Below are 17,409 nucleotides of genomic sequence, written 5' to 3'. Positions count from 1 at the left end.
AAAGCGATGTGTAACGTGAAGCAGGGCAGACTGCAGTCTCCCTCATCCCTAATTTGGACCCGCATCTTGCAGGCAAACCTGGGTGCTGACACTCCGTGTCACTCTGGCAGCTTTGCAATACCATAAAGGGTCTTTTTGAGACCAGGAGCACATGCTGACGAGACAACCTCCAGAATAGATTGCTGAAGAAGGCTACAGCATCAAGAAATTATACTGTAAATGAAATTCAAAGTTATATCACAAATATAATGCAAAGCTTGTCTTGTGTATAACGCCATTGCTAGATTAGTGGCCTGAGCAGCACGGTACCCCAATGCTGTTCTCGGTTCTGCAACTAGGGAAAACAGAGACTTTTTCTTTTGGTTATTGAAACTTCTGGCCTCAGTAAAGGTTTTGGTCTAATTAAGAAGTTTTGGTACATTGAGAACCTTTCCAGCCCAAACACACTAGAAGAGAACACACCATGTACCCATCCACGCGGACACACCTGACACAGCCGCCAGGTGTTGAAAGGGTGCAAGCCTCAGTGCCCAGGGCACAGTCACAGCGACAGTGCCCAGCTAGGCCTGGGCAAGGGTCTCCCACACCACTGAGAGCCTGCGCCCCCAGAGCCTCCTGTGCCCCCACAGCCTCCTGCGCCCCCAGAGCCCTCTCTGCCCTGCAATTTTCTTCCCTCCCGACCGCCGCTGCCCGGCGAGAGCGGACGCCAACCGCAGATTCTCCCGGCGGTGGGAGGAGCGTCCCGGCGGGCGGGGCGCTGTGCCGGGCCCGCCCGCAGCCGGCGCTGCCGCCGCCGCCCCACTCGCGGGCCCGGGGTGGGAGGGAGGTGAGTGGGGGGCGGCAGCGGGGACGGGTCGGGGCCTGGGCACGGGGGCGGCTCTTTGCGCGGCTTCCCCCGCTGCGGCTGAGTGCGGCAGCCCGGGAAAGGCGGCCTTCTCCCGGGCGGTGCATTGCCGTGCCCTGCAGCCCCGCGCTGCACGGGCGGCGCGGCCGAGCCGCGCACGGCGGGCCGGGGGGCAGGTCCGCGGCGCTCCCGTCCCCCGGCAGGGCAGCGCGGAGCAGCCCGGGCGGGCGGTTTCCGCCATGCACGGAGGAGCGGAGGCGGAGCGGGGTGCGCGGCCGCTGCAGAGCCGCTCCGGTCCCGTGCTTGTTCCCTCCCGTGTCCGCCCGGCGCTTCCCCGACACCCCCGCCGTGTTCTGAGCGCGGCCCGTCGCCCTCTACCGCGTGTCGCTTACCCCTGTGCGTGGGGAGGGACGGTCAGCGAGTCCGCCCTGCATCCCCGCTGCTCGGGGGGAGGTGGGGCCGACGGGGGTGGGGGGGCGGCCGGGGGCTGCGGGCCTGTCCTGGCTGCGCGCACAGCAGAGTTTCCGCGCTCGGCTGGGAGGTGTGTGGGGCTGGCACGGCGCCTACGCACTGTGGTCGTTTTTCTCACTGTCCTCCTGCTTTTTCAGGGCTTTGGAGACTGAGCTGCTGTGGCTGTGCTGGGGCCAGGGCTTGCTCGCTTTTCGGAGTGAGGCTGGATGTCAGTGCTGCGCTGGATGGTTGACAAGAAAGGCCAAACAGTAATTCATACATCTCTCAGCTTGCTTTTAACGTGAGTCTCCACATTAAGCCTCTGACATTTCCACGAGCTGATGGTGAGATCATTCCTGCTCTAATGTTTGCATACGCAGAAGACCAATATATTTTTCCTGATTCTCAAATAATCTCGGTAACTCTCTCCTTCACGTGTTACACGTACATAGCCTTGTATGAGCCCCAGGCCACGCTGCATTTGGCCGTGCATCTGTTAATTATTTTTCAGTGAGGACGCAACAGTAACAAAAAAGATCTTTTTCATTTTTTTCCATACAGCAGTGGAACTGACGATACCTGAACTGAGGTCCTGTCATACGGGAACTCCAGTGACTGCGCAAGACAATGCACAGTCTCACACTTACTGCTGGGTTACGCTATATGTTCTATATGGATTGGGCCCAGGAGTCTTTTCCTGGAGCCCGACTGCGTAACTTTGTTCTGCCTAGCTGAGGGATTTTGAGAGTATTATTTCTTAATGTGAACAGTGGCAATTATTTGATATGAAAGCAGTAAACAAACATCCCTGGGTTTACTGCCCTTATTCTGGGTAGCATAGTACAGCATTTTGCAATTGGGACTGTTGTGAAACTGGTTTTCAGTTGGTTTGGAAACACATGTGACTGTGTGGCTGAATCTGCCAGGAAACTACGTGGCTAATTCACTCATTTCCTTGGGTACGTGGAAGAGAATGGCCCACCCAAACCCTTCCCATTCCAGAGTAGGTACCTGCTCTTCAGCCGCAGTCTCTGTGCAGCATCGCAGGAACTGCAGCCTGCCAAGGTGCAACGGGCAGTTCGTCAAACTTCGCTAAGTTCCTGGAACAGACATTGCTCAAGCAAATTCAAATATTACTTTATTGCACCGAGAAACCCCAGCCGAAAGGTTTAGCGTAGCCCATGTGTATGGGCTGAGCCCTGGGATGTGCTGGGATGTTGCTGGCACAGGCGCGTTATTTTTTTCACTGCTGTAACTGGGTCTTTCTTCCCGTTTGCCAGAAAGGGAACAACCTGCCTTATCTTGCTTGCTCACCTGACCATTGATCAGAGAACCTGCCGTACACTCAGTCACTGGAGAAGAGAGATCTGTGCGCTGGAGGGCTGTGGAGAAGATAAATTTCCAGCTGCCTTTGCCACTGCAGTCTCTGTAAAGGTCCAGGTGAGTCTGCTGGGGAGAGAAACACGAGATTTATAAAGACCAGTTCAAGCCGAAGACAGGGAGAGATATTCAGAAGTTCCTTGTGTTGATTTAGTTATCCTCATCCTTTAGCTGATTTAGATGCTGTGTTGATTTAGTGATGAACAGTGACTTTTCTGGGAGCTTTCCAAGGTCAGAACCTGTCAAGTGTGAGGACAACATCTGTGTTTCATCCCTCTGCCATTCAAGGGAACCAAGGACCAGGCGTTTTTGCTCCAGGCTAGGAAAAACAATCCTGAGTTTCTAGGTATAGGAACTAAATGTGTCATTTCACTTACAAACAACTTTATTTTGGATTAGAGAAACAAGAATTAATAAGAATGAGTAAAGGGACTTTTTGGTCGGCGAGACCAGCTGTTCCTGGCTGCGGTGGGTTGGCTGGGTGCGGGGGGGATAAGGCCAGGGCTGACATGCACTCTGCAGCCGCGGAAGGTCACAGTGGGCAGAACACAAACCCCACGTTGTCTCCTGGCCGCATACACAATCATCATGAGACAGCATTTAGGCTGGCTCATGTCTAGACTCAGTTGTAAGGACTAAACTTCTTCCTCCCCTGTGTCATTTTTATCAGACCTTTTGTCTCCCAGTAACTCGTTAGAACCTGATTCAGCTCTGTTCGCGAGAGAGGGGCTGCACACGCGTCATTAAAATGCCGTTTATTAAAGAGGAGCCTGGGTACTGGAGCTGCCAGTCACTGTGCTTGTCTCTGAGCTGCTGTGACAATATTGACATGAAGCAGTGCCAAGACAGCATAATGCCACTAGAGCAAAGTCCTGAACAGAAGGTTGTTGAAAACCATACTTAGTTTGCAGGCACATGCTCGTTTGTAGTCAGCTCTGAAATTTGTATTCAAACAGATTCCAGTTTCACAACCTAAAGGCATTGGCACCCCCTCAGTAACTGGGCTGTGGGAACAATGCTCATGCCACCAGACGACCTCAGGCACAAGCTGTCTCCCACCTCTCGGTCTGCATAAGGAGCTGCGGGCTTCTCAAGGCTTTTTCAAATCATGGAGGGGAGGAGGGACTGTTAGGTGGAGGATCCAGGCAGAAGTCCCTGGCTCTTCAGCCATGGGAAGGCAGGTACCTTGCGTTGTGTTTTACAGTGTTATAATATGGATTGACAGACTTTTGGTTTTAATCCCGTCCTCTAGTGTTCCTGGGTCTACCTCCTCTCTTCCAAGATGCTGAGAAGAGTCCTGTGTGCAGTGTTGTTCGTGGGAGCCTTGCCGTCACTGGCCGAGGGATCCCAGGGCCACATCTCGGTGGTCTTGCTGGGAGCCACAGGCGATTTGGCCAAGAAGTACTTGTGGCAGGGCCTGTTCCAACTCTACATGGACCAAGTGAGCAGCGGCCACAGCTTCACGTTCCATGGGGCCGCACTGACAGCTCTGGAGCCGGGGCAGAGGCTGATGTTTGATGTGCTGAAGAAGCTGGCCTGTCCCCCAGATGAAGCTCCCAACAGATGTGCCGTGCTCAAGGACCAATTCCTGAAGCTCAGCCAATACCACCAGCTGAAGACTGCCGAAAACTACACGGCGCTGAACAGAGAGATTGAGACGCTGCTTCGCCAGGAGGGGCTGAAGGAAGCTGGAAGGATCTTCTACTTCTCAGTACCACCGTTTGCCTACACGGAGATCGCCCGCCACATCAACAGCAGCTGCAGACCACCGCCGGGAGCCTGGCTGCGCGTGGTGCTGGAGAAACCTTTTGGCCACGACCTGGAGTCCGCCCAGCAGCTGGCCGCCGAGCTGACAAGCTTCTTCAGGGAAGAGGAGATGTTCCGGGTGGACCACTACCTTGGCAAACAGGTGAGCGGCTTGCAAAGCACAGCCCCCTGCCAGGCTGAGGGACTTAGCTGCTGGGAGAGCGTTGGATGTCAGCTCTGCGGTTAGTGAGAGTGTTGTTCCCCTTTCCAATTCAGGCAGAGCCACTGAGTGTGGTCCCAAGCCTCCCTTTGCTTATAGAGTCCTGCACTGTTATTCTTGTCCTCTGCTGTGCATCCCCTTACAGAGCAGAGGAGATCTGCAGACCAACGCAGGGCTTTCTCCCTGCAGAGTGGTGAGGGTGTCCTCTCCAGAGGGAAGCCAGGGGTGAACGGTGTGTGTGCATGAAGGAGAGATGCAGAATTCATCTGAGCTGCTCACCAAGGTCAGGGCTTTGATTTCACCAAATAAGCAACGCCCTTTCCCTCTCACAGTTCTGCCATCTCATTACACACAGGCCTCTCTGCTTAGCCGTGGCTTCTAGAAGCAGTTTTTAATTTGATATGATGTGGAGCTGATGGGATGTTAATTTTGCGGGATGCTTAGGAGGAGGTTTCTTCCTGCCCTGTGCTCCACTTGGGGCGTGGGGGCCCGGCTGCTGCAGGGACAGCTGGGGCTGAGGAGCTGCATTGTCCCGGAGGGAACGTGTTCAAGGACATGCCATCCTTGTTTTAGAGGAATGTGATGCCACATTTTGAAAGGAGCCTGTTCCAGCCGTGGCACTGTGGCCAGATCTTACTCAGAAGGTTGCATGTCCAGCTGCAAGGAGAGCATCTCTCCTAAAAGGGGGCATATCTTCGCTTTTTTTTTTTTCTTTTTTTTCTCCCAAAAAGAGCAGATGGCTGTAGTGGTGTGAGCATCCGACCTGATATATTTCAGCACTGTGGAAATGTATGTTAGTCCCAGGATGGTCTGACTCAGCCCTTTGTCCTTTGACAGATATAAACTGAGGGCCTCGCAGTTTGTAATTCAGCCTTTTTCACATGGAACCTCAAGATGCCTCACAAAGACCTTCAGTGTCTGCTCTGTACAGTCATGGCAGACCCCGTTGTGCATCACTGCAGGCCGTCTTGCTGATTTTCTCTTCTCTGACCCACTCTGCTGTGTGCCATGTCTGCTGGCGCTCCAGAGCTGACTGCATGTCTGTGTTGGATGGGGCAGTGAGGCAGAGGTAGCATGGAAATGTGATGAATTTTTGTTGGGTCTTTGATTTTTCCCTTCACAGGCTGTAGCCCATATCCTGCCTTTTCGAGATCAGAACCGACAGTTTCTGGATCCAATTTGGAACCGACATCACGTGGAAAGAGTGGAGATTGTCCTGAAAGAGACTGTGGATGCTAGAGGTTAGTGAGGCAAGTGTGCAGAGTTAGGGTGAGTGAGTGAGAAGGAGAACTGGCAGGTTCATTAATTATGTGAAATTGGCCCTTAAGGTAGTACTGGTGCAGAAACAAAAAAGAGCGGATGAATGAAACCTTGCTCCCTGGAAACAGAGAGGGACCGTCTCACACTTCTATGCTTGGGACTGACTCAATTCCAGGTAGTGTCGCTGCTTCCAAGAGAAGATTCCCACTGCAGTCCGGCTGGGAGCAGGGGCAGAATCCCCAGTGATGACCTTTTTTCTGTTGCAGAGCTCTGGGGGCATTGCACCTAGCTTTCTATCCCAAATCTTGGTAAAAGGCACTGGATTTGGAGTGGATGCAGTCTAAGGCCACTTCGGTTCAGTGCTGCAGCAGTCTGGTTGTTGTAACAGCAACCCTTTTGTATTCCTGTCCTGTTAGCTACCAAGCTCACACTGAGTTTACATTTGCACTGTTTTTTGGAAGATGCTCTTGTGTCTTTTCCCTAGATGTTACTCATATCAGCTAGTCGGTGTCAGTCCAGGTACCCAGGTCAGTCTGTGCTTGCCCGTTTCTTTCCCTTCCTCTCTGTAGTAAGAAAGAGCATTGCAGAAAGAAAATCCGAGCGCAGAGTTGCTAGTATGGGTCTCCTGCTGAAGGACACGGCTGCAATCCCTCCCTGCAATGCTGCAGCATCTGCTCTGCAGTGCTCAGCATAAAGCGCTCTGGGCTGGACTGCCACCCGCAGCACTTCTGGGGATGTCAGGCGCCCTCAGTTCTGCAACATCAGGATTGCTTCTCCACTTGCTTTACCTTCTCTCTTCCTCCTCCCTCACTCGCTCCCTTCCTTCCTCAGCCACCACAAACTCGATTAATGCAACTTTATCAAACTCGGAGTAATCTTTGGTTTGGCAGCCCAGACCTTCCCTGGGCCTGTTTGTGGGAGAAGGACGCACTGCAGAGAGATTTAGGGAGAACAGTGTCTGTGCGTAGCCCCAGCTACACCCTGTGCCCTCCCCACTCTGAACAGCTCTGTCATTTTTCATTTGACGTCTTTTTTTCCCCTGTGCGGCTTCAGCTGGCAGCCTGGCTCCCAGCAAGTCTGCAGCATTGATTACATTAATGAATGTGCTTTTGGATTAGAGCAAGGGGGATAAATGTATCAATCAATAGAGGAGGCCTATGGCCGTGATGTAGTCCACAGTGTGCAGCCTGCTGCTGCTGCACTACAGAAAGGCATCTTTCTTTGTCGGTGCATTGTCCTTCTCCCCCTGTTCCCACCTCCATGAGAAGTGAGGCAGGGAAAGAGAAGCAGCGCTTTCCGCATGATGTTTTGTCTCTCAAGGTTTGAGCTAGATACTGCTGCCAGTCACTGACCACAGCTTCTGAAAGCGCAAGCAGTCCAAGAAAGCAAAGCTGCCTCCTGCTCTGTGCACTCGGGAAGTATCAGGGAAGAGCATTGCTCCCGCTGGTTCTAGGCGCTGTAGGCACCCAAAAGGAGAATTATGTCCGGCTCTGTGGAGGACAAGCAGTCTTGTGGGAACCTTCTATCTTTATTTTAGTAGCAGAACCCTTTTGGAAGCCCTTCTGGAGGGAGAGGACAGGCTTAGAAGCACAGTATTGTGGAATGGTTTGGGTTGAAAGGACCTTCAAGTTGGGCTAGGAGAAGAGGAGCTTGGTGCAAACCAGTTAGGGCTTGTGGTCTTTGTTCTCCTTGGCACACGTTATACATGCAGAGGGCAAAGCTGCCAGAAAACCACATCAGTTTACCAGCATCTTCCCTCTCCTTTGTCCTCAGGCCGCACCAGCTTCTACGAGCAGTACGGAGTCATCCGGGACGTGCTGCAGAACCATCTCACGGAGGTCCTGATGTTCCTGACCATGGAGCTCCCAGCCAACGTGAGCAGGGCCGAAGAGGTTTTGCAGTGCAAGCTGCAGGCCTTCCAGTCCTTGCGGGGCCTGGAGAAAAACAGCGCCGTGTTGGGTCAGTACCAGGCGTATGCCAGCCAAGTGCAGGAGGAGCTGCAGAAGGCACAAGACTACATCAGCACAACACCAACCTTTGCAGGTGAGACTTTGGTCTGGGCCCTGGAGAGGGGAGTAGTCTAGAGCTGAGGAGAGCAGGAGATGCGAGTCCTGGCACGCTGATACCAGCTCCATGACTCTGGACCTTGCTGCTGACACAGGGATGTCTCCAGGCATCCGCCAGCATGGTGACCGGGAGCTGTAACACGATAATACTGTTGTCACGTTAGTTAACTAATGATCCAGTGAACGGGAAGCATTGCATAAGAGCTAAGTCCCATTATTCTTGATAAGATCTCTGCGTTATTTTTAGAAGCGGCCTGCAGACTCCTTTACCTTTTCATAAAGTCAAGTTGCTCTCTGCATCTGAGGGGTAAAGCCTTGGCAGTTCTCTGTGATTAGACCATAAGGCCATCTCTGGCTGGGCTGCATCTTCTGAACATTAAAGGTTTTGTCTGAAAGGTATTAATGCTCAGAAACTGGTTTCCTGCAAGATAAAAGGAGGCGAATCAGGTCGGTTACCTGGGAGGAAGCACAGTAGGGTAGCCGGAGAGCAGTGGTGTTGTGAAAGGGCTGAATGTGGAGCAGGAGACACGGTGGATGCCAAGATTTCTGGGAGCTAGGGAAGGAGAATGGTGGGTATGTGATAGAGACCCCCTCAGGTCTGATCGCTGTTCTGGTTTAATTTGGTAGCTGAGATCACTGTCCTTTCAGGTGTGCTGGTTCACAGTGACAACCTGCGGTGGGAAGGGGTCCCTTTCCTCCTCACTTCTGGGAAAGCTCTGGATGAACGGGTAGGTTATGTCCGTGTTCTCTTCAAGAACCGGGCCTACTGCACCCAGAGCGAGACTCTGAGGGATGCAGGGCACAGCCAATGTAAAGCCAAGCAGATCATCTTCTACATCGGGCACGGCGCACTCAACACCCCCGCGGTGCTTGTGAGCAGGAACCTTTTCAGGCCCGTCATGCCAGAAGGCAGCTGGAGAGAAGCAGTGGGTCGGTCAGACTTGCACATTTTTGGACAACCGTTGTCTGATTACTACGTGTACAGCCCTGTGAAAGAGAGAGATGCGTATTCTGTCCTCATCTCCAACATCTACCATGGCAGGAAGGACTTCTTCATTACCACCGAGAACCTGCTGGCCTCTTGGGCGTTCTGGACACCACTCCTGGACAGCATTTCCTACCAGCCCCTGCGCCTCTACCCGGGGGGCGTGGAGAACCAGCACCTCTTAGACTTTGAAATGGTGAGCGGGGAGGTGGCGTTCACAGTGGCAGAGCCAGCGGAACTGCTGAACCCCAACAGGCTGATGCCGAGTGATTACAGGACGATCCAGTCCAAATATCGGCAAAGTCCGCTGGTGTCAGCGTGGTCTGAGGACCTGATTTCCCAGCTGGCTTCTGACATGGAGAAGACAGCAAGGAGGACCGTGGCACGCTCTGGGCAGTTCCACCTGGCCCTCTCAGGTGGCTCAAGCCCCGTGGTCCTATTCCAGCGGCTGGCGAGGCACCATTACGCCTTCCCGTGGAAGCACACCCACATCTGGCTGGTAGACGAACGCTGTGTCCCCCTCACCGACACCGAATCCAACTTCTTCAGCTTGCACAACCACCTCCTCCAGAACGTCAGGGTGCCTTACTTCAACGTGCACCCCATGCCCGTGCACCTGAACCAGCGGCTCTGCGTGGAGGAGGACAGAGGCGCGGAGCTGTACGCCAAGGAGATCGTGGCTCTGGTGGCCAACGCCAGCTTTGACCTGGTGCTGCTGGGGGTGGGCAGCGATGGGCACACTGCCTCGCTCTTCCCCCGCTCCGACAACGGCTTGGAAGGGGCTCAGGCTGTGGTGCTGACTGAAAGCCCTGTCAAACCTCACCAAAGGATGAGCCTCAGCCTACCGCTCATCAACAAGGCCAGGCAGGTGTTTGTCCTGGTTTTGGGCAAGGGTAAGCACGACATCACCACGCTGCTCAGCAGAGTGGGCCACGAGCCAAGGAAATGGCCCGTCTCAGGTGTCAGCCCCAGCTCCGGCCAGCTGGTGTGGTATGTGGACTATGAAGCTCTGCTTGGGTGATGCCGCAGTGTCCCTCCTGCCCTGTCTGCGTGGCCCTTACAGCCTGGATTTTCCTACACGACGTCCATGTTTTTCTGTTGCCAGCAGCAGCTTCGTCTCTGACAGACTCCTCTAACCTCCTGGGAGATCCGTGGCCTGCAGTGCCTCTGACGTTTGAGCCTGGGAAGGAGCTCGGCTCAGTGTTCAGAGCTCCGTAGGAACCAAGAGCCCGGTGCAGCATTTCTGGCTCTGCTGGGGCTTCTGACCGTGACTTTGGACAAATTACCTCACCTTGAAGTGCCTCAGTTTTCCCTGTCAGGCCTTTGTGGTTATTAGCATTTAACTACCTCGCAGGCAACTACGGGAAACTTGTGAAGTACCTGCCAATTTTTTTTTTTTTTCTTTTTGTAAATTCTCAGGCTAGAAGACAGTAATAATGTGTTCATCGCTGACCTGCTCGGTCTGGCGGGGACAGAGTTGTCGTCTCAGTAAAACGATGGTTCTGTGCACATCTGTAGTCTCGTCTGTACGGCCCAGACACCGACCGTGGCCGCGCTCTGCTGGAAGCAGGGACACCCCTCTGCTTTTGTGGCGCGTGGCCCCTAAATGCTGCCACCGATTCGGGAGCTCGCCGCAGTCCTGAGTCTTTGCAAATTGCCCAGCAGCAGAGGCTGAGTTTACAAGCAGTAATTTGCTGCTTTCATTAAGTGGATAGCTGGTACCGTGGGGGATGGAGAAGGCAGACACTTCGCTTTTTAGGCTGTTAGAATAATGGGGACAGGGTGAGGTATATGGCAGTTCACAGAGCTGTTTTTCGCCTGCAGTGCAATAATTATTGAAGAGAAAAGCTTGGTGTTAGATGAGTTATTTGGGTTTAGCCAGCAAAGAAATGCTTCTTTTAACTGTCTTTGTCTCATTCTCTGAAATGAACTTTTCTCTGTCCTCAGAATTGGAGCTTGCAGTGTCATTCAGTGGCTTATAAAATTTCTGTGGGAGGCACCTTTTTAAAGTATTCACATATCCATCATTACAGCACACATTGAGGTAGTTACGGTGTTTGCCAATGGTGGTGGTGGGGTTTGATCTCAAGGACGCTGACATAAGGGGAGGGAATTTTCTCTGTACATATCTCTTGGGCACACGGAACTAGCAATTTGCACCTCTGACAGGACAATGTTAAGGGGTTATAGAAATGTATAGTTCTGTTGCTCACAGGAAGGCTTGGAGACATCAAATCCTACCTAGAGACCCCACTCTCCCCTTCCTAATTTTCACCTTCCTAGAGTGCTGCCATGCACAACGGGTGTCTCTCTGCTTTCACGATATCCCCAAATCCTCCGTGATCTTCTCTAGCGGCTCATTTGCCACAGCACGCCAGAGCACGGCGTTTGGTGAGGAAATCAAGCCAGCGCCGATGCTGACAGGAGATGGTGCCACGACCCCGAGCAGCAGCAGTGGGTTGTGCGTTGTTCTCGCTTGGCCACCCTTCACAGCCCTGTAGCCTCACAAGGGAAAAATAAGGTCCTCAGGAGTTAAACCTGGGTTTTCTATAGCACAGGGAAGGAAGGAGACTTTGCTTTAGAAAGCTGGGTGATAGGCACTGTCTTAAATCCACCCCTGCACAGGGATCTGCTGAATCCTAGTGATGGAGATGCGAATCCGGGTACAAATAGGTGCTACATTCTGAGAGCGCATGAAGCAAGGCGGGCAGGTCTATACAGCCCGTGCTCGCAGGTGTCCAAGTTGTTGCCTTTCAGTATAATGCTTCTCTTAATGCAGAAATCAGACTCGTCTTCGGCTAATCGCTCGGGTAAAAGTGCGCTGAGCAAGCTCAGGAGAGCCTGTTCCCCACCAGCAGTCCCTGGGCAGACAGAGCCAAGGAGAACATCACCTGGCAGAAGCTGCACGCAGCGCGGAAAGGCCGAATTCCCAGGGACAGGCTGTGATTTCTGGCAGACACCCTCCCCCACCTTGCAGATGCTCCAGAAAAGCTGCATTTTACATCCCGTGTGTGACTAAAGTGAGTTGCGCTGATGCACACCGCTTCGCTTTTGCGTGGGAGAGGAGGAGCTGCGGTGGTGCAGCGTTCGCAAAAGCTCAGGCGCGGAAGAGCCACAAGTGCCTTAACTGGTCTGGTTCGCCAAGCGGGGTGGCTGGTTTTCCATCTTTTGTGGGTGTTTGTGAATAAGTTGCTCCTCCCTGTTCTGTGGTTTAACTACAGCACAAACACCAAAGGGCGCAGATAAATCAGAGGGGAAGAGGGGAGCAGAGGAAAGCGGGAGGCAGGTGAGTGCTGAGGGTCCATTGGTGCAGCACGTTTAAACATTTTTTTTCTTTAAAACAAAAATAGCCACGTTAACTTAATTCCAGTTCTTTTGTATTTGGTGTAGGGGAACAAATTTTAATGAAAAATGTACCCACGTAAGAATAAATATATAATTATGAATGACAGAATTTGTTATTACTTTACCGTGACATTGGTGTTTTCTTATTTCTGCACAGTTTCTTGTTAATATTTGGCTGGCACATTTTGAAATAAACATTGATTTGAGAGAGGTTTATTTGCACTTTTAAATAAGCACGTGTGTTTTTCCCAGAGAGCAGCTCTTCTTTCCAGCTGAAAATAAGGCTCATTTGCAAAGTCTCTAATGAGTCACCCCCAAATTCATCCTAGATGTTATTAAAATGCAGTAAAAGTTTACACCCCTTTTCCTCAGTGAACATAGCTCTTTGGGTTGTTTGGGGTTTTTTTAGGAGTTTTTTTGTCAAATGAGAACCAAATATTTTAAAATATATAAAATTTGTGACTGGCAAGAGAGAGTCTGCAGAGGGGAAGAAGGGTTAAACAAGCAACAGATCTGATGAGGAAGAATGGTAGAAATCCACCGGCTATAGGCCAAGGAAGCAGCGCTATTTTTATTTTGTGAAAGCTATTAATAGGCGTGCACCTTCTTGAGAGCTGGTATTAACCTTTCTTTGCAAAAGCAACTCCATGGAGTAACTTCTTATAGTCTGTTTCTCCCGTAAGTGATTAGTGATACCATTTTTTTTTTTTTAATGGCAAGTGCATTCCTAGAATTTAATGGTATGATGACTTATATGTTTTACAGAAAACTAACACTGGAAGTAAATAATTTTTCACTTCGACTTTCATACATCAAGTTGTAAAATCTTATTTTCCCATGAGTAAAGTTTTGTGATTCCTTTCATGTTGTGTAATGAATAGAGAATTATATTTATGAAAAATAAATAGTTTTTAACAAAAGCGTCTTTTAATTTCTTTCAAGGATTGGTAGTCATTCTGGTTTTTCCCATTCTCTTGGTGACTGAGGTTTTCACATTATAGTTGTACAAAGAGGACAATGTTGAATTTTCTGTGTGTGAAACCAGTAGTCTAGTTTAGAGAGAGTTTTGTTCTAGTTTAGAGACCATTGCACATCACTAAAGAGAGATACTCCAGGCAGTTACGGCATTAGCAAATCCTCCCCAAACACAGGGAGCAGTGGTAAAAGCAGCAAAACTTTGAGTGTCTTAATGCTTTCCAAACCAAATTTTTTTGTCTTTTGCTTGACTTCTCCTGTGGCCACAGCCACAATTCTTAGTGGGATTTGTGCCTCCGGATCCATTGCCTGCCTTGGTAGGGATTTGGTTTATTGCCTTCCTTTCCCCAAACAGATGACAGCAAATGTGGCCGTTGCCTAAAAAGGGACAAGAAATGAGACGGAGAGAGGGAAAACCAACGCAGCACCAGGTTCTCCTGCGAGCTCCTCGCAGCCCCTGCCAGGGCTGTGCCCTCCGGCTGCTCCCTGCGGCGGGACGTGCTGGCTCTCCTCTGACGGATTGCTCTACGGAGAGGAATTTCCCGCAGAAAATATGTCCTGGTGGCGCCCTGACCAGACATCGCCTCATTTTTTCCTCAAACAGGGCTCCCTTTTTGTAGGCATCTCCTTATCCGCAAAACAATCTGGGTCTTGTGTGAATGATGTTTGGCTCTGGGCGGCGTTGCTGAAATGAGACCTGCGCACAAGACACAAACTGTTAAGCAGGTTCATTTCTGTAGATCCCAGCCTATTTTTAACTGGATTTTGGCATTTTTTTGATGCTTTGCTTTTTTCAAGTGGGCATTTTTTATAGGCTGGCACAGTACTCCGTGTGTTTGAAGATTTGGGGAGGCTCCCCTGCTGCAAAGCAAAGAGGAAGAGGGGGAGATCATGAGATGCAGGGAAGGGAGTGCAATGGGAGCTCACAGGTATGTCTCTGACTGAGCTGTGGGGTCCTGGAGCTGCCCATAAAGATGGGAAACTTGGGGTCAGATGCTTGGGAAAAGGGCAGCATGCATTCAGGGAGAGAGAGGGAAGAGGAGGAGAAGACCTCTCTATCTGAGGTGCGTAGATGCCTTTTGGGAATGTGCTTGTGGGATAGACCTGATCAATGTTAAGCAGCTTAATTTGGGAAAAGCAAAAAGTGCTCAGCAAAACGGAGTGAAAAAACGTGGGCGACTAGGATTCCTCTGACTGTATGGGTCCTGCAGCATCCCACAGCTTTCTAGGGAGCCAGTTTGGTGGCGATACAGCATCGGGCTGTGTGGCCCATGGTAGGGTTGCTGAGGGTGGGAGGAGTTGGGATTCCTTGTGTTCCAGACCCGCCGGAATCGCTGGTCCATGGTTTGCAGGAGAGAGCCGAAGGGGCAGGACTCTGCCCTGACTCATGGTAGGTGAATCACATCAGTTCCCTGAACTCCCCTTTCCACTTGCGATGCAGCAAGAGTAAATCAGCTGCTGTGTGGGGACATGAAATGTCGGAGGAAGGCTGCTGGAGGGATGGAGAGCTTTATCGTACAGCATCCCTGTTGTGTGTGGCGAGTCATATTCACCAAACAATATCAGCCAAAGTACTTGCTTGGGACCAGCAGCAGTCAAAAATCTTTTCAGCACAAAGCCAGGGCCTGTTCTTATTGCTGTTATCTGCTGCAAGCAGCTGCTGCCTGGCATCTCCTTTCCCAGCAGCGGTATTTTGACATGACCAAACTGTCTGACAAATAAGCCACCCACATGCCGCAGCGTTTTGACTCGCAGAGGGACTTTGCTGTAGGTGTTTGCCCTGAGCTTCTCTCTGGAAGTACTTAGGTGTCGCTCAAAAGGTGCTCGGAGGCCAGAATGCCAGCAGCAGAGGGTGCTGCTCCCCCATGCTGCCGGAGCTGGTGGGAAGGACTTTTCCCAGCCCTGTCCTGCAAAAGGAGCTTTTCCTACAGGCACAGACCAACACAGCTGGGCCTCTGACACCAGCGCGTTTGCTGTTCCCTGAGCTGCACAGTGACCCTGTGGCACAGGGGGGCTGCCTGGTCAGCCTGCTCTCCTAGGAGCTATTCCTCTGTTATCCGTGTTGCTACCATGTTCCACTCACGGGCTCCCATCAAAAAGGCAAGGAACTGATTTTTCTGCTTCCCCATTCCCAGTGGCTTCTCATGCACAGACTACGAACAGACTAACTAAAAGGAAGATGACTATTTTTTTTTTCCTGCAAAGGGCCCCTGGGGGATGCCTCTTTTTTCCTCCTCCATCCCACTCTTTTTTACTCCCTTTTCCACCACATCGAGTCACCTTCCAGCTGAGGAGGGCTTGTTGATTGTCCTCTAAGCAGGCTTGGCAGGATGAGGCTGCTGTTTTAAACAGCCTCTTTCTCTGTTCTGCGGCACACTGGGTTACTTTGGCTTTGTTGCTGTGCATTACAGACGCTCATTGTTCACTATCTGTTGCATTGTCTCCCTTAATTCCCACAGGCAGAGCCTGCGTGCGGCACGTACGTGTTTCCGGGCAGCGTGTGCTCTCTCTCTCCCCCTCTCCCCAGGGCATAGAAAGCCGCATGTTTTCTGCCTGCAAATGCAAAGCAATAGGATCCCCTTTTTTTGCTACAGTCTACCAGCCTACCGCTGCAAGGTTAGTATCACATAAAGCACATCTACAAAGTCTGTACCAGCCTGGGAGTCTTAAGAAGGATTTAGGTGCTTAACTTCAGACATTCAAAAGGGGCTCATTTTTCAGAAGGTGGGTGTTCAGCCACTTCCACACCCCACAGCTAATCCACAGTACTGAACGCTCACCACAAAATAGGAGGCATGCCAAGACGGTCCCCCTCCCACCTCCCTTTTAATAATCTTAGCATAAATGCACAAGGATGAGAGCTGGAAAGGTCTCTTCTAATCTAGGCTCCATCCCCAGTTAGTTTTCCGAGCAGGCTTAGAGGGATTCCATTGCAGGCCATAAACACTGGCATTTGTCAGCCACCCCCCTCTGCCACTGTTTGCACTGTTGTTTGAGATGTAGACAGTATTCAAAGCAAGTCACTGAAGATTAGCAATTCCTGCTTCTTAAGGAAGCAAGAAAGTCAAATATTAAGGAAATAAAAGGAGACAAGATTCCGTAGGAACTGTGATCTCATCTGGCGAGAAGCCACCACAAAGCAGAAAAGTTCTGCTTCAGCACTTGTCGCGTCTGGTTTCCTCCGACTTCCCTGCTGCTCTTGTACCTCCTCCGCCCCATTTCTGCCTCTCGCCGTAGAGAACAGGGAACGCTGTTAGAGCAAGAAACCCTTGTGCACCTGGAACTAGAGCACAAAATTGCAAGTGGTCCTCAGAGAAAGAAGCTCACATCTGGCAATGGCAACGTGCTGCAAGGTGCTCAGGGAGGGAGAACGGGTCCCGATGCTGACCCGTGTTGGGAGGGAGGTAACGCGACTGTGGTGGAGTCAGCAGAGCAGCTGAATTCACAGGCAGATCGAAGCCTGCGGAGTTTCCTGTGCAGTCCTCAGGCATCATTCACGACTTGCCTGGACTCGGTGATGACACGTCTGTGCTGCTGCAGAAGGTGCTGGTGCTGGGCTGCCCCTGGGGAGTGTGGCAGGGCAGGCCAAGGAGAACCCGCTTTGGAGTCTCCACAAGGGAGATCTTGGGCTTCTTTCATCCCATGTGCAGCTGCAGGGGTTTTTTTCCTTTTAAGCGCTGGTGTAACTAAGTTGTACATTAATGCATGCTCCATGAGATGTGACAAAAAGCTGGTTCAGCTCTCAGCAGAGCATACCTCCTCCTGCCAGCCTCCCCAGAGATCCAGCACACATGTACAACCAGGAATCGCCTTCCTAACTATTCGTCTCGGCACTCCCTGAGAGGCACAGGGCCAGGGGAAGGATGGCTGAGTATCCCGCCTAATTAAAAGGTAGGTAAGGAGGACACACTTGCACATTTATGGCTGAACCTTATTTGAATTAAGGCCCTGACATGAAGGCAAAGTCTTCTGGAAGCAGGGACATAAAAATGAGGACACACAAATTAATTATGCTCTTTTTTTTTTTTCCTCATGTGCCTCAAGACCATTAGCAATGAGGACTAGTTGAGGCCTAATGTTAATGTTCAGCCCCCAAAACACAATAACTTCAGCAGCATGCAGGGGCATTCGTTCTGAC

General features: G+C 51.4%; 1 protein-coding gene across 1 annotated transcript; it reads left to right on the top strand.

Annotated features, from left to right (window-relative positions):
* The first annotated feature begins 1,431 nt into the window (after window positions 1–1,431).
* Window positions 1,432–13,091, top strand: H6PD (hexose-6-phosphate dehydrogenase/glucose 1-dehydrogenase). The gene is made up of 6 exons (XM_065650221.1): window positions 1,432–1,595; window positions 2,575–2,734; window positions 3,927–4,583; window positions 5,764–5,881; window positions 7,674–7,943; window positions 8,615–13,091. Exons 1-6 carry the CDS (start codon window positions 1,522–1,524, stop codon window positions 9,970–9,972), a joined length of 2,637 nt encoding a protein of 878 aa, XP_065506293.1. The 5' UTR covers window positions 1,432–1,521; the 3' UTR covers window positions 9,973–13,091.
* Window positions 13,092–17,409: the final 4,318 nt, after the last annotated feature.

This window comes from Caloenas nicobarica, chromosome 22, assembly GCF_036013445.1.
Source record: "Caloenas nicobarica isolate bCalNic1 chromosome 22, bCalNic1.hap1, whole genome shotgun sequence".
Classification (NCBI taxonomy): domain Eukaryota; kingdom Metazoa; phylum Chordata; class Aves; order Columbiformes; family Columbidae; genus Caloenas; species Caloenas nicobarica.
Note: the sequence above shows the minus strand (reverse complement) of the source record. Positions and strands in the feature narration are given on the sequence as shown.